General features: G+C 42.3%; 1 protein-coding gene across 1 annotated transcript in view; it reads right to left on the bottom strand.

The window, feature by feature from the left end:
- Positions 1-24,133, bottom strand: part of AKAP13 (A-kinase anchoring protein 13) — a 215,651-nt gene that overhangs the window by 36,670 nt on the left and 154,848 nt on the right. The window contains exons 8-14 of the mRNA XM_086471785.1: positions 22,499-22,580; positions 18,617-18,753; positions 12,344-12,690; positions 9,155-9,208; positions 5,738-5,800; positions 3,071-3,254; positions 1,711-1,819 (exon numbers count right to left, since the gene is read on the bottom strand). Of these exons, the coding sequence (XP_086327911.1) occupies positions 1,711-1,819; positions 3,071-3,254; positions 5,738-5,800; positions 9,155-9,208; positions 12,344-12,690; positions 18,617-18,753; positions 22,499-22,580 (976 nt within the window). The remainder of the gene's footprint in view (positions 1-1,710; positions 1,820-3,070; positions 3,255-5,737; positions 5,801-9,154; positions 9,209-12,343; positions 12,691-18,616; positions 18,754-22,498; positions 22,581-24,133) is intronic.

Below are 24,133 nucleotides of genomic sequence, written 5' to 3'. Positions count from 1 at the left end.
CTTCAGTAACAGTGTCAGAGTTGGAAAGAGAATCTGTGACCTAAATCTTCAAAGTGAGTAACCCTTTTGGATGCATCAACCGCCTCAAATGCATCAGTTTTCCGAAACCACCTTCCTGTAAAAATGGGGCCCTTCTGAGGTGTCACAAACTAACTACTGAGAAAATAAAGCTCACAGAAGCGTCAGTAGTTTTTAACTCCAGTGTCCAAACCTCACAGACACCTGCCTCAAAGCAGAAGACTAACCCTGCTACTTCTTACACAGCCTCTCTGGAACGCTTACTACATCTCTTTTCCTCCTCTCTCAATGAGACCATCATGGCTAGGCCAACTCTAGAAGAATATGAGATAATCAAACCTGTCTACACCAGGTGAGGCCTCAGTGGCATTTTTAACGTGGGTCCTAAGACAGAGAAGAGCAGAAAGGCGGCAAGTTACCCAATTCCAAGACGGAGGCACAAACTCTCCGCTGTCATAACCCCCCACACCATGGGCCTGAAGGAAAGTCTCAAGGGAGAGGGAGACAAGCCCCGGCCAGCCAGGCTCTCTCAGTCACCAACAGCACGTTTTTTGGGAGCTAGCTGAGTTATTTATGGTGTTTGGTTAGCAACTGGATGCAATGTCAATAAATTGGTTTCTTCAAAAATCCCCAAAAAAAAACCCAAAACCGCCGACCTACATCCCAAGGAGGAAAGAGGGTGTGCCATTGCACAGAGCAGGAGCTGGCCTTTCATGGGACAGATCTGCCTGTGTTTTGGTTACCGTTGATGGGGGACACATCCGTTATGCCACATGCTTAATAATCATGGAAGAACGACAGTGAAGAAATTAAAAACGTCTCCTACAAAGCAGAATTACTGTGAGTTTCCTCCAGCAAGCCTCCTAAAAGAATAAAATGCCTTTCTTAAAAGCACCTTTCCCTTGCTCATCTTTGCAAGGAAGAAGCATGTTAATAAAGAGGAAAAGATCAGAGACCATTACTGATTGACATGATCTAAAATGTCAATATGGTTTCTGGCTGGCAATTAACAAAATGAAAACATGTTTAACATGGCCCTTCCTAAGCACATCCAGCTGCAGCCTTCTGAATGACTTCTTCAGCTGAAAGAATCAATTCAGTGAAGTTGCAAAATTAAGTGCTTGTTATCGTTTCAATTAAGCTAAACTGAAAAATTTCACCTAATCATATTTTATTATTTTCTTCAGGAATGAGATTCAATAAATTACACCCAGCTGCCCCAAAACATTTAACTCAAAATAAATAGCAACAAACTCCCCCAAGGAGATCAAGACATGGATTCTAAAGTTTTCATATCAACTTAAAAACATAATAATCTAGAAGTAGGAAAATACGATCTCAAGTGGAATTCACCTGACAAAGGAAGAAATTCTGAAAAGACGCAAAATTCAAACTTTTTTTAAAAATAAATTACACTTTTCATACCAGTAGTCTAATTTAAAAAGAGAGAACCAAACAAAAGAAACCAAACAGAACTGGAAATACCAGAGATATGCTGGGAAGAACAAAACATGGATCTAAACTGAACAAGTTCTGCTTTTCCACCCACAATTCTACGCAGCAGTGACACTTATATTTCACATAATATAGGAAAGCAAGAGCAGGTACTAGCAAATTCTGCCTTGGGAAGGTAGCAAGATATACTTAATAATACAGACGACAGAATGGATAAGGAAAAATTGCATTACTCACTGTCCAGCACTGGTTTACTAATTGACATCAGGGACATGGATTTGGTCAGTGGAGATGAAACAGCGGAAGAACAGAAACTAAATCCTTGCGGCTGCGATGTTTGATGCATCTGCCAAACAGAAAATAACCACACTGAGAAAATATGTCAAGAACAGCACCATCCTAACTTCAGATCACAGTTCAGTGTCAACATTTACTGAAATTCTCACTTTCAAACAGCGGAAAATGTCAACAGTGGCAGTATAAGGAAACAGGTGAGAAATGCAAGGACCATGAAAATGTAATCAGTGTCACACAGGTGAATTGCAACATTTTGTTTCGTCTTTTAAGTGTAATACAACTAATTATGCAACAGAGAGACCCTGGCTGCTTGATTTTTCTTGCAAGACATTACAAGACGGATACTGTTAACTGTCTGACGGCCACTGAAATTACTGCTGTGATTCCAACTCCTCAGCATAACTAGACTGTGGTTCAACATGGCAAAAGATCTGATGTTTTAACACTGCATTCCCCAAAAATGCCATTACTCAAAGCAAGAGAAGACATGAGTGTCTTGACATAATAGCTCTACAGGCCGGATCTCGTAAGACCCGTTTACTGCCTTGATGTATAGCAGTGACTACGAGGTAAACAGACTGGCTGGCTAATGATGCTGGCAGGAACCTAGAAAATACTATGGCTGAAACTTCAAACTCAAAAATTGGGGATATTATAATATTTAAGAGTGTAATTGCTTCTTTAATAAAAATGAGGAGAGACTCTCATAATATTGTGGCCCATCTGTTCTTGATAGCTATCACAGACTTCTGCTCCACAGAGATTACTCTAAATTGTCTTAATATGCAACTAATATTTTGCTTAACTGCTCCTTATAATAATGGGCCTTTTGATTCTGGTTCTGCCTATGAAAGAAAAAAAAAAATTTTTATTTTCCTCCTACGATATGAAAATAAACCTGAAAACTTTAGCAGATAAATTACTACTTGGTACATGTGTGTTTTTCAGGACTGCAAAGGGCAGCGTAAGTATTAATTGTGGAAGCCTCACAACACCTGTGATTGATAGTGTCACTATATCCATGCTACAGGTCAGTAACTTTTCCATGATTACTCATGCAACCAGTGGAAGAAACCCAGCAAGTTTCTTGTTCTCACCCTAAGACTTTGCCCATCAATGATGTTGCCCCAAAGAACCAAGCAGCAAATTTAACACAGCGAAAATTCCTCCATGTTAAAGATTTTAATAGTATTACATACATAGGCTGGAAGCTTCACAATGAGACTATCACTTGGGAAATAACATCCAAAACATTGATGTAGCATTTTCTAGACATCTAACAATAGCTGGACAGCTTTACCTGGTGATCGTAGTCTCTGATTTCTCCTTGCTCAAGTTCTTCAGTGAGCAAGACCAGGGACCCGCACTGATTGCTGGCAAGCGGACTCCGCCTGAGGTCTTTGGAGCTCAGAGAAGAAGCCTCCAGGTTTGTAGACGGCTTCTTGTTCTCACCAGTGTCTCCAGCAAGGCCTTCTAGGCTGTAACTGAAGAGAAATCATGGAGGTTAGATGCTGACAAACTTAGGGAACAATATCTTTCAGCACATAGCACCTTCAGTGTAAAACACAAGGCAGTCACTAACTAAACTGTGCAGGGAAATGCCAGTGTTATTCCTCAGCCTGTTACTTCTCAGTGACCAAGTGCAGTGGAGGGGTTTCTATTTTCTTCAGAACAAATAGCAGCATCTTTGTGCCTCTAATGATACACAGTAGTCGCCTGAATGACTGTTCAAACTCCTGGTCAATAGCCTTTCCTACCGTTTTTGTTGGTTTGATTGGTCTTTTTTTGTTGTTGCTCGGTTTTTTTGGGGGGTGGGTTTTTTTTGTGTTGGTGTCACCCCCCCCGCCCCGCCCCTCCGTCATCCTTCTTCTTGAGTGGTGCACAGGAAAATCTAGAAATATCTCTTCTAAAGGTTTTGGTATTTCCACATATTCTCTTAGCTATTTTTTTATTAGGCTCTCCCTTGGAATAAAGCCACCCAAATTAAACTACCTTGTATAGCACGCTGCTGCCTGTCTTGGACCAACACCCCTCCCAGCAGCCACAAAATCCGCTCTGGGCTGGCCTGTGATGTTCATCTCTGCAGACACATCCTCCGAATCTCTTCTGCACTTGCCACTGCACAAAGCTTCGGCACTGACAATGTCCTCCTTTCTGCCAAAGCTGGTTTCTTTTTTTCCTTTTCTTTCTGTTCCTTTTTTTTTTTTTCCCAATTCAATAAATATTGTCTCCATCAGCCAATCAATCCTATTTTATCAGTTGCTTTGTCGAACAAAGCCAGACATCACTCAAAGCTAATTAAAATACCAAACTTTTGCTTGCAGAATTGGTAGTAATAAAAGGTTTGGCCAACCTTTGTACAGACAAGTGACCTCTACAGAAAGATGCTAATACACACTCTTCTCACCTCCTCTTTCACATATGACTATTTCCATCTGATATATCTTGGCCCTAATATGCTGCTTCTGACCCTCCTGCTCCTTGTGCCCAAACACCGACAAACCCACTGCAATGCCAGTTTGGGTTAATGGGCAAGCTTTACAGATTCACCTCCTGGTACACTAGCACAACTCCGTGGCTAACGTTTGATTTGATGATCATGAAGTCCTGCTAGTTTGAAGCAAGGCTTACCCTGGATATATACCCCAACCTGAGGCTAATCATGACATCTGAGTGGCCACCAAGCTGACATATAAACAAATGAAAGGCAAAGCACATTACAGACTGTACAGATTATTTAAACAACGAGGGGAGCTTTACATTCAGGTAGACTTGCACAGCAGCGATTAACATTCTGCATTCCTTCAGAAGCATTAAGTGGCTGATAAATATGCATCTCCAAAGCAAAAATTACAATAATCCTTGAATAAGAAGATTTACTACATTTAAAAAGATTTTTTTTCATGGTAATTAATGACAAAAGTCTGATTGAGGCGTTTACAATTTAATCTGCTTTAGGAAGATTTTGACTCAACAATGTACACCAATAGCAGGCATTATAAAGCTTATTCTAAAACACCTGCAGAGAGAAATCAGTCCCATTTCTACCGATTATTCAGGGCAGAAGAATAGCCTTTTTCTTCCTTGCCAAGGTGGTAACAATGATGTTGCATAGTACAGAAGAAAAAAAAAAAATCAAGTAGTTTGCTGTGACACAAACAGCTCAAACGTACAAATATTAGCCCATAAAATAGTTACCAGTGGGTGATACCCATCTGTAATTTGTCGGTTGGGGTATATAGACCAAACATAATTAAATCTGTAACAGGAAGGACAGATTAACTTCTTTCTCAACATCTAGTCTTCAGAAAAAGAGTTTAATAGTTCTACCCACAACCAACCACAACTGCCAGAGGAAAGCTATAAAGCTATATAATCTGGGAGACTGGCTTCCAGGCAACATCAGATAAAGCTCTGACCTGCAAGCATCGATCTCAACTCTGGGACTTTCTACAGAAGATGTAAGTCCCTGGGGAATTTTCATCTGTGGCTATTAGATTGGTTTCTCACAGAAAGTTTTACACGATTAGTCTCTTTGAAGAAAAAACTAGATCTTTCAATTTCCAAAGAGCAAGTCTGTATGAACTTAAAGCCTTTATGAGATCCATCCAGAACAAAGTAGCGCTGAATCACATTAACTCGTTTTGATTCTTTGGCTGTCACAATTATTGTTACCATCATTGCTGTGGAAAAAACCATGCTTTTAAAATCACCATGGAATAGAGCAGCTCAAACCAACAGTGCAGCTTCTTTAATGCTCGAGGCAATGAAAAGCAGCCACCACCTTCACCTGCACCCCACTTCAGAAGACCCATTCCCAAGACTAATTGCTGCAAAAGCAGACGAAGCAAACACACACGTGCACACTTCAGCCAGAGCAGCAGCGGAAAAGGTGATGCACGAAAAGCTGATGACAGGGCGTTCGCAGTGCTCTGCTGCTGCTGCTGCACATTTATTTATACCATACCTTCTACAAGTAAAGTCAGGACCCATGGCAATGAACTGTACGCCAGAGGGACACCAGCTCAAACTAGGAACATCAAAAGAGGCAAAGAAAGGAAAAGGGCTGTGATTATTGTATTGTTACGGAACAGGGGAATGTTAAAAGACTCTCACTCTTGCATATCTTTAAAAAAACCCCAAAACCCAACAAACTCAGAAATAATGCAGTAGCCACTATGTATTTCTGGCTGCCAGAACACACCAGAGTGCTCCAAGTGACTGAGGTTACCACCGAATGGGTAGCAGGACAGCCCATGCTTCCCCCAAACCAATCCCATTGGTGAGTATGCAATGTACTGCAGAAACTGCTCCTTGTGAGGAGAGAAGTTTTTGGGGAAAACAAGGCTGAAACACAACAAAGCCAATTTTGCATAAGTAATCACACAGAGCTGTTGTGTTAGTAATGATTAGTGTTTTTCTGGTACCTCTCATCCCCAAATCAAAACCGAATCCTTTACACATATTTAATCGTTTAAGTCCCCTGCATACAAGTATTAATAACCTCAGGCTACGACTGGGAAAAACAAGGAGAGAGTTACATTCTTAAATGCTGCACAGCAAACAGTTGAAAGAGGCTGGAAGAAAAAAACCCCAGGCCTGTCTTACTATTAACTTGGGATTAAATCAAGAATCCTTCCAATAGTACTTTGACTAGAAAACCTTTCAGCTCCCATACCCTGAAAGAGTCCCGAGTTGCATCATGAAAGACCTAAGAAATGCAAATACAGAATGCAAGTATTTTGGTTGTTATTTTAAATACTGCTTTTGTTATTTTTTTTTTCCTCTGTCAGCAGGTTTCACAGACACAGAAATCAATCTTCTTGTCAGCTACAACATATAAAGGATCCCTAAATCCTGGAAACACTGTCCAGGAAACATACGTTGTCTGAAGGGAATTTTGCATCAGCACAGATCTGCCAGAGCAGCGCTGCACAAGTCTTGCTCCCAGCCCCTGGCCTGCAGTCCATGCAAGGAAAGGACATGGCCAGAGCACGCTCTGCTCCATGCCAGGAGCCTACGACAAGGGCAGAACAAGTCTAAGCATCCCTGGGCCAGGATTTGTGAGTGCCAGAAGCCTCAGAGGGCACAGAGGAAAGTTTAAAGCCACGGACCGCATCATCTGGTGCCAAGTCAGTTTCCACACGCAGTGCAACACTGGGAACATTCAGGAAGGGTTTGGCGGTTGGTATTCAACGGTGGAGTAAAGCTCCAGGTGGGCTTCACCAGTAGCCCTCAGGACAGCATCATAAGCATTCTTCATGAAGACATACCTTCCCATAACACGCCAGTGTTTCCGAGTACTTCATCATCATCATCCAAATAAACCGTGGTGGCAGATGTAAGTTATTAGTGATGGATGGGGGGACTACATACTTGCTTGAGATCATAAAAGAACCAAGTCCTGGCCACAGTAAACCCATCTCCATCATACATCTGTCCGGGTTCAGCCTCCCAGTGGGTCAGTAAATCCTGCCTAGTGGAAACTAGATGGAGGCTGAGAAAGTATCCCAAGGAAGGCACCATACATGCTTCCCCTCTCCTTGCTTCCCCCAACCATCTGCCTGTGGCCCCAAGACTACTGGGCTTGGTGGACCCTTGGAGCTATGCTTACATCGACTTGTTTGCAAAAGTCAGTAATTCTCGTGTGGTCACTTTTCAATCGAAGGAGAGAGGATTTTCCTCGTTAAAAAAAATGATGCAACATTTACACCAGATAGTGCGCCTTAAAAGATGCCTCTATTCCTGACCATTGCCATGTTATAGTGACAATCCCAAATGCTAAAACTGCAGTGACAGGAAGGAGAAGAGTGGAGGGAGGGAAGGAAAGGAGCTGTGTAGGAGGAAGCCTGGAAGTGGCGCAAAGTCTCAGAGAAGGAAAAAGGCCTTTCGGAAAGCAGTCTTAACGGAACTGCAACCCTGCTGGGGAGCCACCCTCACTCTGTTGGCAACACCATAAAAACCAAACAAGATCAATGCAGAGCATGCAAAACCCCTTTAAAGAAGATGACTTGGGGAGGGGAGATGAGCTATTATGTACATCAGCCCCGAGGGAGACCATAAACTGTTGGAATTAATTTCAGGCTGTTGCTCTGCAACTGGGGTTAGAGACGATGATACCAATATGGTTGGGAGGCCAGAAAAAAAAAAAAAGACAGAATGCTTATGAAAGAATTACCACACGTTTCAGATATGACTAGGTATTTTGGGTTGCCTATTTGAGACATTTTCTTTATTCTACATGTAAGCTCAGTGTTTCAGGATATTACAACTCTGAACAACTAAAACAGCTCCTACAGAGGAGCCTTAACAGACAACTGGTAAAAAGATGTTCATTTGCATGAGATGAGAAGAAAAGGCACTTATTCCTCCAGAGCACAGAGTGATGCAAATAAAGTGGCTTTGTAGAACTAAAAAAGCATGTTCTTTCTCGTGCCTTTTTTAAAAAACTGTTTTTCAAGAACCCTCTCCTGAACTGTACAGCCCTGCTCATATGGCTTCATTTATACTGATGCATGGTAAGGCATGGTGATTTTTTTTGGTAATAACATCATGGTACCATTTTTTCTATATGTGGAACTATGGCAGTTTGTTAACACGCACACACGTATCCCCATCCATTTCAAGGGAAGAGAAATCCTGAGTTAACCTGCCACAGGAGGAGAGGTAGCAGGCTGCGGGACATGAGAAGAGGCTGAAGCCCTGATGGGAGAGGTTAAACTCTTTTTTCTTTTTTTTGCCTAAAAAGTTTAAGTGTGTGACAGCCCACATGTCTGCTGTGTCAAAAATTAAGTGTCCTATTTTTATATGTTAATAGACAACGCAAAGGTTACGTGAGTGAAAATGCATATCTGCATGATGGATGAGGAACTGAAAGTTTGCTATACAGAAGAAAAACTTAGGAAGATAGTTATTAAAAAAACCCCAGCAGAACAGCAAAATTAAAGCCATTTAATTCAACCAGCTGCAGATCTGCAGCGTGTTCTCCAACTATGAGATTGTGTTTGGTGCATCCCCTTCCCAGGTGCCCCTTCTGCAAGTCTTGGCAGGAGTCTCTGATGTGCTTTAAATCCAAATTACTCACATGCTCCCAGGTAAACAATTATTTTAACAGAATTCCAAATCTTACACATGGCAAAGGCCAACAAAATATCTGAGATTTCTCCAAGTTATTAACCTATTGTCCTGGAGAAAATGGCTTGAGCATGTGCTCTGTGGGTCAGAAAAACTGCCCTGGGTCAGACTGGAGAGGGAAAGCAGCGAAGCGGGATGCAGAGCTCTAACACCAACACTTTCAGAGGTACTAGAGGTTTACTAACATGACAGTATGGAATTAGTAGACATTCAAACGCAAAACAGTTAGTCACGTTAGTTGGCTTTGTACCTTCTCCTATGAATGGGAGGCTTCTTTATACCATCCCCCAGAACTCGCATTGAACTGAAAATGAATCATGGAGAATGGTCAGCAGCTTGAAGGGAAAAAACGAACAAATGGCAGGTGAAGGAATAATATCCCCACACATGAACAACAGAGGGAATGGACGTACAGGGAAAACACAAAATTAAACACTAAAGGAAGTAATGAGTCTCTTTTCCTCCTCTCTTTTACAAATAGATCTGTTTCTTGGTTGGATTTTTTTTGTACAGAAGAAGGTTTCACGATATTGACCACGTTGCAACTTAGCTGCTGTCAAAGCCAGGTCAGTTTAAAGTTTAGATAAGGACAAACTATTTGACAGAAGCTGTTAGCAACCATGATTAACACCAGCTCCAGTTCTGCAGTGCTTAATCCATCAGTGAAAAATGCCGGCGTTTCTTTCCTGGGACCCGAATGTTAAAAACACTGCATCATTGTTGAAAGACAGGCATTTGAAATCCGCTATGAATGTCAGGAATTAACTGAAGGATGAACATCCTTTTGTGGCAGCCTTGTTAGTTTTCTTTGTATTTTTAATAGCAAAATGTAGACATGAGGATTATCCATGAAGTGCATTTAAGGAGAGAGGGGAAGAGGAGGGGAACTGAGCATGTTTTCACATTTTATTTAAGACGATTACATTTTTTCTGATCTTTTCTGTGAACAAACTTTTATGCTTATCCCTCTTACAAACAGAAAACACATAACACTGGAAAAGGCCAAATCCTACAAAAGATTGATTCTTTTTCCATAGGCTCTTTGGGTCCTGTATCAGCAGCTCTACTTAAACTTGACTTAGCTACCCTTGCCATCAGGGGAAAGACTATTTTTGGTGTGGATGAGGGCTGGACCAGGCCGCAAGTCATTTGCTGGGCCAGGAGGCACCTCTTACAGCTCGGCTGACCGTGCAGCCTGCCACCCCAGTACTCTTCCCAGCTGCACAGCCCAGTTCCAATCCTTAGGATAGTTTTGGTGGCAATTACACTTTATTTGGTTCATTTTTTGTTCATCTGTGGAGCAGAGAAGTGCCACAGGTGCCCAGAGGAGGAGAGGGAGCAAGGACAAAGGGTGGCAGGTGACAGGAGCAGCACAGGTCCTGCCTGTCAGCAGGCCAAATCTTAGCTAAGGCTTGTGCTCTGTGTCATTTCACTTCAAGGGTTTGCAAAAGTCATTACAATGAGGGCTTTCCCCTTTTAAATGGAAAACTATCTACTACATGTGAAATAAATGAATAAGCAAACACTTGAATTTAACTGATTTGTATGAAAGGCACTTGTTAGGGCTTCACGTCCTCAGTATTTGTGGCTGCTCACTAAGCAACCAGAATCTCAACATCACAACAGCCACGTATGAAAAGAACAAAGAAAAAAAAACAAACCACCAAATAATCCAAATTCCTTTTTAACAGAAACATAAAAAGGAACCAAATCAGCAGCAGAGAGGCATCCAGCTTTTCTTTTTTAATTAACCTATGCGACAGCTATTCTTATGTAGCCACAGCTGTACCTAAGAACATAAGCAAATAATTACTGTTCCTTTAACTCAAATTTTCTTACATTTGCAATGAATGTATTTTCCCTTATCAGAAACAGCCTCCAAAGCCTGGCGCAAGAGAATTTAACCCCATCTGTTAAGTGTTAGCAGTAATTGCCAGCTATGCAGTTTATTACCCTCAGAAATCCTTACATAACAGGTCCTACACTTAAAAATAAATCTCTCCAAATGAGTTTATGAGCTTATGGACTCATTCTGTCATAAACCTGCATGTATACCTTATGCTGACTCTTCTGTAGCTTTAAAAAGAAAGGTTTTACTTAATTTATTTAAATATTACCTGGGGACCCGAAATTAAGTCAAAAAAAGGTGGTAGTGGGTAAACAACGGTAACAGCAGCAAATAATAGTAATAATAATCGTATCACCTTTCACCCTATGTTGCAATGTTCCTAAACGTTCTTCAACATTGGCTTTAAAATCCCAAGGGTCTATGATATTCCTCTAGTGATACCCACAGCTCCTAACACGTAACAGATGCATTCATTTCTGGGGGGAGGCTGCTGCCTCTCACTGAATTATCCAAATGGGTCAGTAACAATTTACCACGAAGCCATTGTGAGTGGCCAGTTTTAATTTAATGGCATCACCAAATGCAACGGCTCCGTTTATCTTAAAAGCAGACCCGTGGCCATGAGGATGGCAGCAGGCAGCAGCACTGCGCTGCACGCCTGGGCTCGGAGCCCCTGCAAGCTCCAGGTCTACACCAGAGGGACAGGAGGATACGGCACCCTGACCCTGCGAAAACAACTCGCCATCCCTGCTCTGAAAGCACTAAAATGCATTAAAACCACCGCCCAAACCTCCACTTGTTTCAAAACACGCAGGGTTTGACCTCAAGCATCCGGCAGCCCAGATGCTGAACGATGCACAGCATGGCAGGGAACCTTCCCCCGACTACTTTACTGGTGTGCATCTTCCTTTACTTCATCTTTTTCCCCACCGAGATGGGGGGCTGAGCACCTTTTCTTCCCACAGTCACTTGGCACCAGCACCTACACACTCACACGGCTGTTACACCTCTCCCTCTTGTATCTTCTGAAAGAACAAATGGGAAAACTCCCTTTTTGATTCTTCCTGGGCACCACCGGGGACATTGGTGATGAGTTAGGTGGGACTTACCGTCCATGAGAAACTGAGATAGAACCAATTCTGTGAAACAGGGGCCACCCATCTCACCGCTATGAGGAGCCTCCACACCTTTTTTCAAAACCCTGGTGCCCATGCTATCTCTTAATACAACCAGAGCCATAATGGTCATGTTTATTTTGTGGTCAATGAGATTTAACACTCCAATAATTCCTTTAACAAAGCCCTTCACATAGAAACGGGCGGTGACAGTTCAAATGGAAGATCTGTCCCAAGGTAATTTCATCTGCTCTGGAAAGCTCAAGTGTACTGTAGGTATTAAGTACTTTAATCCTGAAAGTTAATCTAAAACAAACAAAGAAACATACATTAGGAGATTGTCTTCACCCTTTTGAGTGAAAAAGAAACAACCAGAAGTGACATCCTCAGTTTTCTGTTTTATCATGCCAAGTCCAAAGCTTAGATAAATACGTGTGAGTGGGTGCAAAGTAAATCAAAGCAGCTCTTCACTCACCTCCTCTGATTTATTTCTGCTTCATTGGTGGCGTTCTTCCCTGGCCCCCAACTGTGTCGACGGAAAGGTGACAGAGGCCGCATGGAGTTTCGTAAGACGGAGGAATGAGTGGGCACATCCGTGATACTGTCCAGCTCCTCTTCCTTCTCTCCTCCCTCTGTGGCCACCATGTTGGTGCAGCTGCCATCCAGGCTGTGCCTGTCCTTGGGCTGGACAAAGTTGACTGTCGGCGGGAAGGGAAGGGACGTGTCGCTGCCCAGGGAGGAGTTCCTCTCCAGGGACATGGTGTCATCTGCAGAGGAACTGGAGCTGGTGACATCGCATGCAGACTGCTCCTCTTCAGGCTGCTGTGGATAAGAAAAATTAGAAATATATTGAAGTAGAATCATAGATTTGGGTTGGAAGGGATCTTTAAAGACCATACAGTCCAACTCCCCCGCCACAGACAGGGACATCGTTCATTAGATCAGCTTGCTCAAGGCCCCATCCAGCCTGACCTTGACCACCTCCAATGAGGTGAACAGATTTAACATTTTAAATAAATGCAAATATTTTATATTTCACATGAACTAAGACATTTCCCAGTTGATAGCACGAGGCAAATTAACCAGTGAGACTTTTTGCTCTGGTTTCAAAAGAGGCTGAAAAGCTCTGCAGAGCAGCCTCTCCCACCCCACAAGTCCCTGGCTGCCATAACCCCGGGCTCCCACCTCAGGTCCTCTGCCTCCCTTTCTCTCCCCAATTCCACATTTCATCCTGCACAGCAAATCCTGCCCCTCTCACCATTTCTGGTGAAACCTGTTACGGGTCAAGGTGCCACAAAACCACCAAAGGTTTACAGAGCGCGATTAATGGGCAACTGGGTCATCATGACCCCTGATGACAAACTCCAGCTTCTCCTGTGGGACCCAGGATGGGTTTGTACCTCTCAGCCATGAGAGCTCAAGGGCAACATACTGTTGCACTGCCCACAAAAGGGACAATTATTCAGTAGTAGAAAACAAACAGAAAAAATAAAAGTTTAAATCCCCGTCCCCCACTACTTTCCATTAACCAGAAAGTTAATGTCAGGGTTTGCAGCATTTTTCAAATCCAACTGTAACTGAAAAATATTGTTCCACAGGATCAGCTGCCCTGTATTACAGGTTTCGAGTCATACTGCAATTTTTGGTTTAGTTTGCTCCAAAAGCAGTAAGTGGAAGCCAAACTGGTTCTCTTTGGCCAAAGGCCACATGCTGACAATACAGCCTGAGAAGAGCCTGTGTGTATTCTGTGTCCCCCGTGGCTAGCATAAAAACACACAGGCATCTCTCTGACATCACCTTCAGTCTGAAATGGTGTTTGCCCTGAGGGACTGATGTGGGAAGTTTCAATTTATTCTCCTCCAGAGCTCTGCACTGTATCATTTAAAATAATAATAGGCAGAATGATCTGTCAGACTATATATAATAGACTATTCAGCAAAGCCACGGCGGTTAATTGTCTTCAAATAGCAGGCTCGGTGGGTCTCAGCAAAAGCTGAGCGCTCAGGGAGCTGCAAGCTGTCAGCTCTCATTGGCATAAGGCAACAGGCTACAAAATCCCGTTCGCAGAAGGGAGAGATGGGCATCAAAACCCACACAGGGCGGGATGAACAGGAGCAGTGCTGCCCCATGGCAGTCCTCACCTCAGACCCCACTGCCCTGACTTCGTTCAAGCCCAGCAGTGTTAAAAGCTCCAGACACTTTTGCTTTTCTGTGCTTTTTTTGATGGGCACACATTATAAGCTAAAAGCTTCTTGTGAAACTGAATAAAAAGAAACCGAGATGTTCAAAAAGTATTCTAATCAAACATTTCACCACTTAGAGTGTTTCAAGTTTGGCTATTTTTTATTCTTATTTTGGTTTAACAGGTACACAATAATGTTCCTAAGGTGTTTTAAGTAAATGCTATCACACTATTCCCCTTCTCCTAGCCATCAAAGAAAAAACAGAAAAAAAGCATCCACAGCACAACACCTAAGCACAATATAACTTTTAAACCAAAAATGTTAAAAACCAGATTAAATATATCTGTCCAAAAGCATTCATTTCATGGCAAGGAACATCAAATATTAATGGAGAATTTGTGTAGATACTTTAATAGTAAACATACTGTAATGTGAAGTATTGGATCTGACTATTCAAATACGAAGTGCAGGTTAAAACAGGAGAGAACTGAAATGGATGCCCAGCAAAGTTTTTGATGACGTTTGGTATTATTCAAGATAATCTGGTATTTGTGTGAGTCATGATGAGAGCTTACTGAATTGCTTAAATCCAGACAAATTAAGTAATCATTATGTGGATAATACTCCTTCAGTAGAGGAAACAGTCGTCTTCGCTTTTCTGAGACACAGGAAAATACTGTCAGACGTTAGGGCAGAGCAGCAGGAGGAGGGAGGACGACCTGCCAGCGGAACAGTGGAAGGACGGGACAGTTTGGTAAGATTAAATCTAGCAATAATAGTGCAGAACATCAAATTATATAGGGAGGAATTAGAGTAAAAAGAGGAATTTTTATTTCCCAGATGAGAATACTGCTCCAGTTTAAAATGTGGAATAAAAACCACTCCCTTAGCAGAAAGATGAAAGAAACTTGGTGAGAAGCTAGTAAGAAAAAAAGAGATAAGATATAAAAAGTGAGTTTTCTGAGAAAGAACATATGTACTTCTTCATGAATAGGGATAACAGAAATCACTAGGATGGTGGGGGCATAAGATAACTTCTTCAACTAAATCCCTCCATCTGTAGGTGGTCTTGATAAGTGGAATTAAAATGCTCTTTCAATCATTTTTGTGATGACAACACGCAAAGTGCTGAGACACAAACTTACTCTGTTCCCTGATCCTCCATGTGACAAAGACATTAAAGGTGTTACAGTATTAAAAAATAAAATAAAATAAAATGAAACCCTGGCATCCTGAAGTTTATATGGCCTGCCATTACAGTACAGGAGTCAGCATCTTTGGTTGGCTTGATGTATAACCTAGCAGTCACTTTTTATTTGGATTTGCCTATGGCTCCAGGTTCCCTAATATTAACCTCAACAGTAGCATCCTATTAACTATTTATCATAATTGTTATAATTTGGAGTGGAGGACTTTTCCCCTGGTGAAGGCCCCTCTCTTCAAGCTTTTATTGTTTTGGGTTTGTTTTTTCTTTTTTTTTTTTTTGCATGGTTGTTGTTTTTTTTGTGTTGGATTTTGTTGTTTGTTGTTTTTTTTTAAGAGAAACAGCAGTTCTGAAAAAAAATGCAAAATATTTATGTATTTCCTCGAGCAAACCAAAACAGAGGCAGAAACAAAACAAAATTCAAGCGGTTGAGCTGCAACCCCTTCCTTTGACAATGATCTGTGGGTTCCCGACTTCCCAAGGGCCTTTCGTCTGAATCATTTCCCAAGTGGCACATCAAAAACCTTCCCAGTAATACTGAATTTCAGTGGCAGGTTAAAAGTTAAGATGAGCAAAGCGTATGGGCTACGCCCCAGGACGTTGCCAGATGATTGTGAGAAATGACCTTATGCAGCATTAATCATTCAAGAACGAGGGTGTTGCAAAGCCTGCCCAGATGGCTGGCTGAGACGGAGAAGGAAAAGCAGGATGATGAGGACATGGGAATGAAGTGCTGACGCAAAAAAAAATAAAACATTTTGCTGAAGCCTTAGACCTTACTGGAAGCAATTTCTGGATTTCAGTGACAGCCTCTGAAGTCTGAAAAAACAAGCCAGGTTTTAGTGCTAAAGCACATGTCCTTCAGAGCAACAAAAAAAAAAACAACAAAAAAGGACACGAGCAAAGGAGATGGTAAGGAGAGCATGCACCGAACTCCAAGGACAGTTTAAAGCACCTTCAGATTTTGTGACCCCACAGACCCCAGTTCTTCATGGTCCTGGGATAGAACCAGGGCTTAAAATCTATGAATTTCAAGTGATGTCTACTGAAGTAGCCCAAAGACCCCGGACAGCCAATGGCTTGCCCTTCCTAATTTTCCTTTAATGTATTAAGCAGTTAACAGAGGATTAATTTACACAAGAAAAAACAACTCTAATAGACAAAATTCAACTCTTGCTCCATACAAAGGGGAAACAAGAACAGGACTAGTAATAACTATAACCATCATAACACTGAACGTTTGAGATCCTCTTTTTGATCATTAACTTGTTCTCTCTCTTCCCAATTTGATATGGAAATGGTACTATTTAATAGGCTTATAACTAACCAACCACAACCAAGATATGCATCTAACAATATTTTCAGAAGAAAGATTAAATCCGGCACTTATTTTAGTGGTTATTAAAAATATTTATAACTTGCATTTCTACGCCCTGGGCTCAGTAGTCTAAAACCAAAAAAGACTGAATTAAGGAATGAGCTTGTAACACTAAACTAGTGTCTCTGGTCCTTCTAGAAATAATTTTAACTGTAGAAAAGGTACTCAGATAAATTCTGAGAAAGGAGACAAGGAATCTAGTTGTCAGCAAAGCAGAGACCAAAAAAGTGACCGAGATTGAGATTAGCTCTGAATAACTTCCTAAACTCAACTCGCAAACCTTTTGAACCCATTTGTACATGAAGTCTGCAATCTGCTGCGTAATGAGAACAATGCAAAGGCTGCCAAATTAAGAAATAGCCTTTCTACAATGAAAATAATTTCCTCCTCCTGCTTGCTCTCCACTGGCAATTGAAGATCTTGCTTTCCCCACCACCTCCTCCTTTTCCCTGCAGCATCCCTACTACATTGCACCACCTATTCTTTTTAAGTTTTAATTTTTCCTTCTTGTATTTGGAGAAGGAAACTTCCCACATAAGAAAGGGAAAATGCTACAATTCTGTACAATATAAAATTTACTGTGTTCACACAGCACTCTTCTCCCACACATCCCCATACAAGCATTAAATCAGGCTCAAATGGCAGTCGGCTGTCGTAATTCGTGTCATTCCACACGAGAAAACTGAAGACAGTCTTCTGCTCTGCCAAACAGCCTTATATTCTCACAATCCAGGGTCCCTCACTGCTTTGAGAGTAAGATGGGAAAGGGTGAGGCTGGTGAGCTCTGTGCCCTACCACATGCATTAGGGATGACTTTACTGTTCATTTATAGCACATGAGATCACTTAGCCTGGGCTGTGGTGTTTCCCGTCCTGCTGGAAAATATTCACCATCATCTGATTTGATTTAAGCAAACAGAATTTTGTTTCATTAAATATATTTCTCTGAAAGCAAGTGTGAAACCTGCTCCAGTTTACTTTTTCAGAGCAGGAACTGTTCCTGCTCAAACCGGTAAGCTGGAGCTGAACCTGAAGCATGTGATTCCATGAAGCTGAGACTAACGTGACGCCTGCTGTAAAGAAGGCTCACATCCCCTTTGATTCTGCATCACTATACTCTTTCTGAGTGCTTTTTCATCATCTACTTATGGCAAGAAGAATATCAATTACTAGCAAGACGATTCTTAAAAAGCAAAACCTAATCGCCTTCTGAATAAACTCAGGCTGCTCCAACGCAGATGGCAGAAGACCGATGCGAAAGAGGCGCCCTCTGTTGAGGAGGCTGATTTTGTATCTCGGGTCTCACCCACTCCTCCTTCCCCCTCCCAGTCACAAGCAAAACAAAGGGCACAGGGTGACTAAGGCTAGTTAAGACTTCTGTTGTTGATTTTAAGCAAATCTGAAAACATTTTCCTTCTACTTGCATGTAAAAAAGCATTAGAGGTATGTCACCTAGGCAACAAAACTATTCACTGGAATTGGCCTTAAGTATTTGGAGCAAGTGTTTCCTTCCTATCCAGGGAGTCACATTGAATTTACAGAAGAACATTGGTTCCTCTGAGAATAACAGTATATAATTCTGAAGGTGTCAGCGCAGAGGTCATCGTTGCTGGAGAAAAGCTCTTTGTTACATGAGTTAAAGATGGCTTTCATATCATCTGCGCAATCCCTAATAAACTTGCAAGAAAATCCACCTTTTCAGCTGTTCCACTGGTCTCTGCTTTATTTTTGGACAGTCAAAATTACTTTCATCTTTTTAACACTGGGGGCTACACGTGTTTTGGAATTCTGCTGCAAGTAAATACATCCCTCATGTTGCTGCATCCGAAGAGGGGACCGGATCCTTCCCATCTATTCTGTTCCAGGATAATTGCTTCCAGGTTCCGAACACCAGTGAAACCAAGATGATCTGTGTTTGCTGTACGTGTTTACTGAATCAGGCCTCAGAGGTTTTTTTAACCATATCCCAACCAGGCTTTCCTACCTTTCCAAAGACAAGGTCTTCCATCCCATCACCAGCCAAGGGGAAGAGGTCAGACTCGCTCCCGGACTCTCTTTTAAGGACACCCTGTGATGAGGCACAGACACTACTCAGCCCATCCTCCAAGAAGTTCTCACACTCTGCAGAAGCAAAGCAGAAAGAGTTACGATCTGATGCTTTCTGTAGCATCCATACATCCAAGCAAATTCCAGGATTTAAAAACAGTAAACACAGCTTTATAAATCATGTTCACCTCCCAAAACCGTGTCAGCAAATGTCCAAATAATTTATTGAAGTCTGAAATCCATCAAAGTACATGGTGCAATCAGAAATTCTGCACTAAACAGCCACATACACTTGCAGCTTAAGGTGCTGATAACTATGCTATACATCAGGTGCCCCACACTGAGCATAGCAGGTTGTTATGCCCAGTGATTGCAGCAACTGTAAAATTAGATTCCTATTCAACAAATGTAGAAATGTAACTTAACAATAATTGCTTTCTTTCTCAATTAAAGAAACAATTTCCTCTAAATGCCAAGGTGGTTTTAATGAATATTGGGATGATTATTTCATTCCTTCCTCTATAATTCTCACTGAAAAAGCACTAGTATGATTTCTATGGCAAGCTTTACTTTTTTAAAAATTCTCAGCTTTCATAACTCCTGACATTGAAATATAAGCATATTGCATCTCTTTTTTTCTGAAATGCTTCCAGCTGTTTGTATTGAGGTGATCAGCAGCACAGAAACAGACTACAGTCACTGAGAAAGCCCTTCCTTTGCAAAAACCCTAACAGACATGTATCTGCATTAAAAAATGCCTGGGTATCATTTAATCTGTTCAGCCTTCAGGCAAACGTATTAATGACAATTTTGGCAATAACTGAATGTTCTTTTCTCCCAGCTTGAAATATTTTCTATTTATTAGTATATTTAAAAAAAAGAAAGGTGTTCTTTTGCAACCAAAACACGCTGAGCTCCCTGGAGAGGAGCCAGGGCAATAAAATCAGTTCACTCTTAAATTACACCTGACTAACTCCATCCTTGGCGATACCAAGCTTACACATCAAGGCAACGAGGACAGGTTTGGGTAGCTTGAAGCCACCTTTTCCCCTTCCCCATCCTTAACCTGTGCCCAACAGCAGCTATCAAACACTGCGGCCACAGCCCAGTCGATGGGAGTGACTCCACTGCTGGAGAAAATAATGTTACTTTATTGATGGCAGCGGGGCTGTCCCCACTTAGTGCAGGGGGAAGCCGAAGCTGATCGGAAACCCCATTATCCCGTAGAGGAGTTTCCACATCGTGGAGAATTGGAAAAGCATTTATTGGAGATGGTGCTCCCCGGTCCTGTTCCCCTTTCGGTAAACCTGGAAAATCTGATCTGCTTTTCCATCACCGAGAGGGAGGAGGAAGGGGGAAGAGAAGAAGAGAGGGGAGAAAAAAAAGAAAAAAGAAGGGAAAAGCAAAGAAGAGACAGAGAGGCTGTAAGGGAGCGGGCCAGGGTGCCGGCCATCCAGCTGGCAGCCGGCAGAGCATGTCCACAGCCCAGACTGAAAAACAAAGGGGCTTGAGCCACGTTCCAGTGGAAAATCAGCGGGGACGGTCCAGATGCGCCAAGGGACAGATACCTCGCCCTGATGATAAATCACAAGAGGCAGTGAAGCCTCCTCTGCACGAGCCTCCGAGGGACCGAGGAGATGAAGTGGCGGGGAAGGACAATGAGGAGCAGAGTGGTGGGGGGGGCCCCCACACCTCAGCTCATCTGTGCTGAGAAACTAATTCCCAAACCCTCTCTGTCATTTGGGGGTGTCCTCCCCCTCCGTTTTTCTCCGTTAGCTCATTGGGTTTGTTTGCTTTGCTGTAAACTGCACAGGCATTGCACAATGCCGAGCTCCATCTCCCACACCCGTGACCTGGCGAGCCCCGGTGACAGCACTGCCATGACACAGCGACGGTGACTCCCGCCACACACCCACCCCCGCTCTCTGTACATGCTGGGTTTACGGCGCAACGGTGGTCTGTGGAGGTGCAGGTGAAAATACAATGAAGATGGTAACACACTTTTGTACAAAACATAGAGGCAAAAAAAAAAATAAAATAAAATTACATAGTAAAAAGCCCCAGGAAGAAAATTTCCAAGCAACTGTTACGTACATTTTCCAAACCCTCGTGTCCTCCAAGGCAGAGCTGAGCCCTCCAATTCCATGCTGATAGCTACGTATCTGCTACGCTCCTCCAGGCATTTCATTTCAAAAGCATTGACAGAAAATGAGAAGCTACAATTTCTGGAGTTACTGTCTAAGATTTGAGGACTCTGTCCTCACAAGCCATTTCAGCAGGATTATTCAGCAGGTGAAAAAGGTCTAATTTCCTATCAAGTTGTTTATTTTTAATTAGCCACATTATGACAGATAGTGGTTTTATTGCTGTCAGGTGTTTCCAGGTTTTTCTTGCCCTCTCTACACCGCACAGCACCACAGTGCAGCCGGAGGGATGTGTGTGCAGTCACAGCACTATTTCTAGAAAGACCAGCGCCTGCAGAGCCAGAGATCATCCTGCTGCTTCAGTCCAACCAGAGAGCATGTTAACCAACTTAAAAACCTGCCTCTTTATGCCTATGTGACAGAGAAGTATTACTATAATTATTAATATTTATTTCAATATACAGATACCTAATTACATAATTCATACTCCATTTCCATAGTATGATACTGCATTAGGTAATTAATAAGTATCTAACTGATGTTGATCCATATGAATACATGACTATAGATTTGGCAAGTCAAATGAGCACATGTCATTTTGCAGCCAAATGGAGCACATTAACTCTTGCCTGAAGCTTAAAAATACCATATCAAGAGGCAAGGGATTTGGGGACACAATTAGGAAAGAAGCAGCATGGTGATACCACAGGTCCTCCCGCAAAACATTCTCGAAACAGCTTTTCACTGTTCATGATTATTCTAAACAGAGCACTTCTTTTTTTCTTTTTTTAATAATAAAGCACTTATTAACTTTGATGGGAGCTAGAACTTCTACCTAGAATAAACCCCTGAGGTCAGCCAATGTGAATTTGACACCGACACTTCAGTGTTTCAATCCCTGTTTCGCTTGCAAGTCTCTCAGATAAACTGAAGGAGATTCAGGTGAGGCCCCTGCTCGTTATGAGAGCAAGGCGAGAAGCGTCCTCTCTATGAACAGTCCAAGCAAAGTTATTATTCAGGGCCCTGATATTTGTTTTGAACATGCATAATTCAATGAAAGGAAATGCTTTCTTTCTTATCTTGGACACTAACCCCTCTGAAACTTGCCCAGACAAGATTTTCTGTCCCAGTGGAAGAGCCAGAAAGCACCAGCCAGCACGCAGGGCTGGGAGCTCGGCATGGCTGGTGGGCAGGGTGTGGGAATGACGGCTCTGAACAGCCTTCCTGCTTCCTGAAGCTTGGAAATCATGGCAACTTTCAGAGGGAAAAACAAATAATAATAAAATGAAGCCACTGATTTGGATCTAAATACGGATTCAGGAGTTTAAATTTCTGACTTTTTTAAAAAATTCTGTCATCCTTTTAGCTAGAAACATCTCTGTGCCCCGTCACACCTTGTGCTGTTGTTAAACAACAACAACAAAAAATTGTTTAAAGTACTGATGTACTTTAAATGTGTAATTATTTAAGAAGGTGACACATCACACAGCTCACTGCAAGTCAAGTGCTACGACCATGTGCTAACAGTGACTCACAGCAGATTCATTACACATTTTCTTTAGTTTACGTATTGCCCCTGTCAAGGCAAGGATATAAAAAATAAGGGAAAAAAAGAAGGAAAGAAAAGGAGAACCGTGAGGCTGCTCGTGCGGAGCTGCCACCAGCATGCTGCTCACCTGGAGACTCCCGCGTCCGCTTGCGCTCCAGCAGGGAAGAATCGGGACATGGCTCCAGCGAACACCAGCTTTCGCGGTTTATCTGAAAAACAGACCAGAGCAAATCAAAGAAAGGCCACTCTTGCTAACATCCCCGTTAGTCTCTTCTGCAATGTCACTCTGCGTTGACCAGCAGGTATATAGTTATGGCTTAATTTTGTCCCAATAATAAAACTGTCAAAAGTAACTTATGACTTCTTTTGTAAGCATCACTAAACAAACCATTAAAATATGCCAAAAAACTTTATTTCTCTGTGGAAAGTATGACTTCAAGGTGGCTCCCGCTCAAGGCAGGAGTTCAGAGGGAGGATAAGCCAGCGTTTAAGCTACTAGTTGAGGACTGAAGAAACCTGGCTTTTGTAATCATTTGTAGCAGGACTGCAAGATACTCCTCTGCTTTACCCCTCAGTTCACTAGCTACAGAACAGCAACTCCTTACCATCTGTATTGCTGTGAAGATAATTACCTTAAAGATAGTAAAGCGCTCTGATAATGGGGAAACGAGAGCTAGGGAAGGGCCCAGGTGAGAACCAGAAGCACTTTGTGTTTGCCTTAACTTAAATGATGATGATGATGTTAGAAACACCCATTTTAACACTGGCACACACCATGTGGTTTATTTCAACACCCTTTCTGTGACTTCCAGTCTTTCAGCAACAATGACTGATCTTCTGATAAGCCTTCTCCTCTTCCTGCCTGTGCTTTACTCTTCCTCACTTGGGTTGTGTCAACCAACATTTTGACTCTGAAGTCTGCTGGACTATCCACAACCCGTGGCTCATCCAGTGGACACTTCCCATCGCTTTTGTCTACAGCCGGTAGACTCTGGAAGCCCCTTTTCTCTCTCTGTTTCAGCAGCTCTGCCATTTCTCCTAGATGAACGCCTTTATTTGTCAAACACAAGCAAATCTCACCTGGACAATCCCATGTCCCATGACACGAAATCCAGAGATTGTTTTCCCAAGCTGCCTCAACACAAAAGTTGCTGAAATGGATGACTTTGATTTTACACGCCAACTATTTTTCCTACCCTCTCTCTGGTTTTCCTTTTCTCTCCTGAAATAAATTCCTTCTCCCTCTTTCTGTCAAATAGAGAATTTTTACTATTTACTTTTTGCCTCTGACCTATCTTCAAATCTCTTCCATGACCCTGCTCCATTTTTGCAGTCCCTTGCCAGATTCTCATCCCCTCAATGTTCTCCTTTCTCCCATGTTATGAAATGCACTTTTTCCTTTTTATTCTTTTTTTTTTAAAAAAAAAAACAAAACAAAACAAAACAAAGACTCTCCTACCATTGACCTGACTTACTGCTTTGACTAATGACCCACATCCTTCTTCTCTTTCTTGCTGAGATCATCGAACATGTTGTTTGCAGTCGGCGGCTGGCACTCCTCACTGGTCTGGCTGCATCCCCCTGCCCTTCACTGGAGGGGCTCCTGCCACACCGCAGAGTCAATGCTCCACTCCCCCAGACCTGTCAGCTACTTTCTACAGCACATTTTTCTTCCTTAGGTTTTGTTCTCCTCCATACTTCTGTGATGACAAAAGAGGGTTGGAAGGGCCTTTGACAGGTCAGCTAGTCCCTTTCTGCTGCT

The sequence above is a fragment of the Leptosomus discolor genome, chromosome 11 (assembly GCF_034619465.1).
Source record: "Leptosomus discolor isolate bLepDis1 chromosome 11, bLepDis1.hap2, whole genome shotgun sequence".
Lineage (NCBI taxonomy): Eukaryota > Metazoa > Chordata > Aves > Leptosomiformes > Leptosomidae > Leptosomus > Leptosomus discolor.
The sequence above is the reverse complement of the archived record's forward strand: the minus strand, read 5'-3'. Positions and strand labels throughout refer to the sequence as shown.